This window comes from Glycine soja, chromosome 11 (assembly GCF_004193775.1).
Source record: "Glycine soja cultivar W05 chromosome 11, ASM419377v2, whole genome shotgun sequence".
Lineage (NCBI taxonomy): Eukaryota > Viridiplantae > Streptophyta > Magnoliopsida > Fabales > Fabaceae > Glycine > Glycine soja.
Window position 1 is genome coordinate 8,389,408 of NC_041012.1, and position 5,701 is coordinate 8,395,108.

General features: G+C 27.0%; 1 protein-coding gene across 1 annotated transcript; it reads left to right on the forward strand.

The window, feature by feature from the left end:
* Positions 1–3,894: 3,894 nt before the first annotated feature.
* Positions 3,895–4,714, forward strand: LOC114375190 (putative gamma-glutamylcyclotransferase At3g02910). Its single transcript, XM_028332957.1, has one exon. The coding sequence runs from the start codon at positions 3,952–3,954 to the stop codon at positions 4,522–4,524; it is 573 nt and encodes a 190-aa protein (XP_028188758.1). The 5' UTR covers positions 3,895–3,951; the 3' UTR covers positions 4,525–4,714.
* The last annotated feature ends 987 nt before the right edge of the window (positions 4,715–5,701 follow it).

Below are 5,701 nucleotides of genomic sequence, written 5' to 3' on the forward strand. Positions count from 1 at the left end.
TTACAATGAGTGTTTTACAATTCTTAAGAATTGTTAAGAGTGATTGCTTTTCTCTCTAATGGTGAAATTATTATATACATTCTTTTAAGTTCAAGAACTCGTAATGCTCAATAATTCTCATTGAAGATACTATGAGAAAATAAAATTTGTTAAATAGAAAATATTTTTTATATATGACCCAATGATAAGTGACGTGTAAAGTAAATTTTAAGAGAAATATTTTAAGTTTTTTTTAAAACTTGTGTTATGTTTTTTTTTTCTAATAAATTTCGTCTTTTTGTTTTATAAAACTTAACACACGTATTTTTTTATGGACATAAAATTTAAGTTTTAATCACTTTATCTTTTTGGACTTATCTTTGGGGTCCTTGTCGGAATAGATATTCATTCATCTTTACTCTAAAGCTAATAAAGATTGTTTCCACATTTTTCCTTGTTGCTAATGTGTTTCAAACACACGATTATTGTAATCAGGGGAGGATCTACGTTAGTCTGTGAGGGAGGCCTTGGCCCTCCCTGATTTCTTTTTCAATTTAAAAAATTTATATACTAATATTATTTATTTATTTTATAGAAATTTTATTATTTTATTAAATAAAGAAATATGGTTTAAAACTGATTATATTTGTAAGACTACGTAACTAAATTCGTCTTCAAAAGTGTGATGGCATGATGATAAATTAATTCTTTAAAGATGAAAAATACAAAATTAGTTATTAAATATGTAAAAAATATGTTTAATTAGTCATGTTATTAAATGTATAAGATCATTTTTTCATTAAATTATAACTTTTAAGAATCAATTTAATAATAAATTATATTTTTAATGGCCAAATTAACATTAAGTTGTAAAATTTAGGAACTAATTTGTTATTAAATTATTTTGAGGACTATTTTGTTGCACTTTTTACACATTTAGTGACTAAATTTAAAGTTTCTCATCTTTTAGAGATTAATTTACTAGCATTTCACACTTTTAGGAACAAATTTGATTATTTATCATTTTTTTAGAATTTAAATTATTATGCAAATTGATTTAATCACTTAAATTTATTTTTTAAATTATAAAATAAATAGTAATATTTTTTAAAGAAATCTTATCTCAATATTATATTTCATCATAATATGATCTGTTTTTATCTCCTAACTATTTTAAATTATAAAATTAATAGTACTTTTATCCTTTTTAAGAAATTTTATCTAAATATAAATATTATATTCATTAAATTTTAATTATTATATAATAATTTTTTCTTTTGTTAATATCTAATTATTAAACTTTTTTCTATTTTTTTAATTGAAGAAATTCTTATTTTTAAATCTCATATAAATAAGTGTCATTGGATTGATTGAAAATAATTATAATTTTTAAAGTATGAAAACGCATAATAGTCACTAGTTTCCACGAATGATGAAAGACATTGCATCACATGAAAAAAAAAATATTTTTAACTTTTCATATTTTAATTTAATGTTTTGATAACAAGATTACACTGAAAAATATTTTTTTATTGAATACTTATTAGTATAAATTGAAAAGAAAATTATTGAAATTAAAATTCAATAATTTTTTTTAGTAGTGATTGATTATTTTTGTGACATATAAGAAAGATGTCATGTGTGTTTTTTTTTATAAGATATTATATGTTTTGATGGATTATTAATGTAATTTAACGAATTAAACATCAAATTACAAATATTTTGTTTGTATAAAAATTAATGATATATAATTGACGGATGCATTTATTCAGCAAAAAAAAAAATTGTTGGATATATTTTATTTTTTGTGAATAGCCTCCTCTCTTCTTAGTCTGCGTCCGCAATGATTGTAATAGTTTTATATGTGGAGGCCCAGCATGGAATTGGAGAACGACGTGCTACAATTCCAAACCTTTCCGGATAATATTCAGGAGTTTTGGGTCACTAAACTCTTAGGTAAATTCCATTTTGAAGATATATTTACAAAATATAAAAAATTATTTGAAATTATAATATGCAAATATCTGTTGATATATAGTTTTACTTAGTACATGCAATATTTCTTCAATCTAAATTATGCATAACATCAATTAACGTCATTTTTTCCATCAAAACCAAGAGATATTTTATCATATTATTTTTAAAAAAATAAAGAGTAAAAAACATTTAGAAAACATTCTTTTTATATGGGGTATAAATAATAAAATCCTTTAGATAAAAAAGGATGAATGATCCCATTTTAATTATAAAGAAAATTTTAGGAAGAAAAAAAAAAACTGATTTTGTAACGAGAGATATCTGAGTTGTTATAAATTTTTGTATTACTCTCTTCTATTTCTACATATAAAAAGATGTATTGTAAATTGTAATGATGCCAAAATGCAAAGTAAAGTACAGCATCCATCTGCATGTAATCATGTATGGCAAATTGGGCATCCTAGGGAGAAGTGCATTTTGGCGTATATTGTAACATGCGGAAAAGTACAAGTACGGATGGTCCCTCAATTAGTCACACGTGTATGGTTCTTGTGTAATTGAAAAATACTAATGGAATATTTAAAATAAACAAATATTAACCAGTATTTTTATAACATTATTAAGAAATTTGAAGTAATTTTTTATTGAATACATAAAATTATATTATTTATGATATTTTTGTACTCTTATATAATTTTCACAATGAATATTTTTCATTTTTAATTCTTTGACAAATATCTTTAAGATACTAATTAATAAAATATTTGAAAATAAATAATGATTTATGTATCATTATTTTTTTTCCATTTGCTTTTTTCAACCCATTGTGGCATTTTACCATCACATTGGAAATGACTATCGATGTGATTCCTTCTTCTATGTTCATGCACACCTAAGCTAACTCATCAATTTCATTTCCATTATGGCATTATCTCTAGCCATTAATAAATATCATATTGCATGCTAGGATTGGGTTATAATTGGGTTATGATAAATAACAAAAAAGCAAAAGAATTTATAACAAATACTTAATTAACCGTTAAGATATATAGAAAATTATTAAATTTATTAATTGGAAAATCTTTCCATTTGATGTAAAATAGCGTATAGTTAATTATTTTGATTTTGTCTAATGCATTGTATAGGTTAAGCATTAGTAAAAATACGGTCTAAAAGACATCAATTTAAATTATATACACAGTAGTCAAGCATAAACTCAAACTACATGTTTTCTTTTCATATATAGATCTTCTCTCTATCATCCAAAATCCTAAGAATTAAAACGAGTTAAAAAAATAATGTATGTATTGAAACTTATACGTAAAAATTATGCAGGTAAGAATCATATAAGTAATTAATTAACCTTTAATTTATCTACTCTGAAGTAAATTTTGAAGAATCATATAAGTAATTAAACTTATACTCTATTGATACTTATTACTATATCTCTTTTTATTTTATTTTTCGTATGATATTATATCCTCTATCTTTTAATTTCATCTTCTCCAAGTATTTGATAGAGTTTAATGTCGACAAACTTATTCTAACTTTATTAATTATAATAACTCATGAACCATGCTATTGAATCTAGACGAGTCACGTTTTTATTTCAAGACAGTGATCAAAATTGAGGCTGCGTACTTGCCATAACTTGTGTTATGACTCCCAAAAAGGATTGTTTTTATTCTCTTTTTAAGATTTTAAAAGGAAACCTTTATTTAAAAGGCATCACCACGAAAAAGATAAAGAAAAAAAAAGATATACTTTTGAAGAGAGTCAATGAATTTTAATCATGATTAAGTTTTAATAAAAAATTAATCTTATAATTAATTTAAAAGATAAAAGTTTATGAGAATACTTTTTGATAATCAATAGTAAACCTATGATCCTAAGTAGGATGATACCAAATAAAGAAAAAAAAAATGTACATTTGGCGCTATAAAAAGGGCAAGTTGTTGGGCATTCTTCGTTCTTCCTATTCCATGCCCTGAAAATATGGTAGCCAAAAGAGAGGTTAACGGCGGGGGAGAGGGAACCGCGCTAATATTCACCTACGGAACCCTGAAGCGAGGGTTCTCAAACCACCCCCTTCTCCAAGACCTCATTCGCTCCGGCGACGCCTCTTTCGTCGGAACCTACCGCACCGCCGTCAAATACCCCCTTGTCTGTGGGCCCTACAAAGTCCCCTTCCTCCTCAACATTCCCGGATCGGGTCGATGGGTCCACGGGGAGATTTACTCGGTCTCCACGCGCGGTCTCGAACGCATGGACGACCTCGAGGGAACCTCACGCGCCCACTACGAGCGTCTCCCAATCAAGGTGATTCCTGCGGCCGAGGGAGAGGAAGAGGAGGAGGAGGAGGCGGGGTTTGATGCGGCGGCGGGGCTAACGTGCGCCCAGGCGTATTATGCGCACGGGAACTACGCGATGGAGCTGTGGAAGAAAAACGGGAAGCGTGGGTTGAGGTGTTATTCGCAGAAAGAAACGATTGGTTATGTGAAGCGTAAGGATAGGCCTCAGCATTTGACCTTCCTCGATCACATTCGCTTCTTCCTTTCTTCTAATTAATAGTTATTAGTCTCTCTTTCTATTCGATCAAAAAATAAGTACAGTAATTAGAAAGGCTTTTTTGTTTTGTTTTCTCACCTTCTGTTATTATTATGTGCCTTTCTGGTCGGTTAATTTAGATTATTATGTTCCTTGCTTTTATCAATTATTATGCAAATATCTCCAATCCAATCCTGCCCTTTTTATTTTTCATAGTATTATTACTACTGTTATGTTATGTTATACAGTTTTGGCTCTCTTAGTCTGTTGTGACGAATTGATGATGATCATCAGGATATGCATCTCTTGCTCTTTTGTTTAGTTTAGTATGATTGAATGTTAAAATTAATTTCTTATGTGAAACATATATGAATTATGTAGAAATTAATAAATAAATAATTAATAATTAAAAATTAAATTATAATTAGATTTAATAAGAAAAAATTTTAGACTTAATTATTACTTGACAGAACATAGAGAGGGGTAGAAAGAAAGGTGTAAGGAAATGAAAGAAATCTTATTTCTTTCTTCTTTCAAGAAAATTAAAATACATTGTTGTATATTTGTTATTTGTAAAAATCATAAATTTTCATTTCCTATAATTGATAATCTAAGAAATTCTTTAAAGTTTTACGGTGAATAAACAAACCTTGTAAGCCGTTGCTCCTATTTTTATTTTTTGTTCAAAGTTTGAAAAGAATTTTATAGAGAGGGTGTTAAATTAAATATGACTGTTGAAGGTTTTGAACAGCCCGTTTCCGTTTGAGTGGAACAGAGAGGAAATTTTATGCTTTGTGACTGAATTCTTAGTTATGACCACTAACTTTCTATATGGAGAACTTTTAAGAATATATACCTAATTTTCAACTTCTAAGATATTTGTCTTAAGAAACCTGAAGGTTTAAGACTACGCATTCCATGTACAAATGACTAATCAGCTGTTTCGAGGTGATCTAAAGGAACTGATAATTAACCATATTTTTAAAATATTAAAAATATATTTTAAAATTATATATAAAAAAGTATTGTCAATCTACTTCTATGTGATTTCAGCACCCTTTTTCTACAAGTACAACGTTAGTGATGATTACTATATATTTGTGTATTTTGTCTACTTTTTAGGCTTTTCCCTTATATATAAGATCTTTTTTTTTTCTTTCTTTTGTATTGGTATTTAAAGATGTGACGTATATTTTAA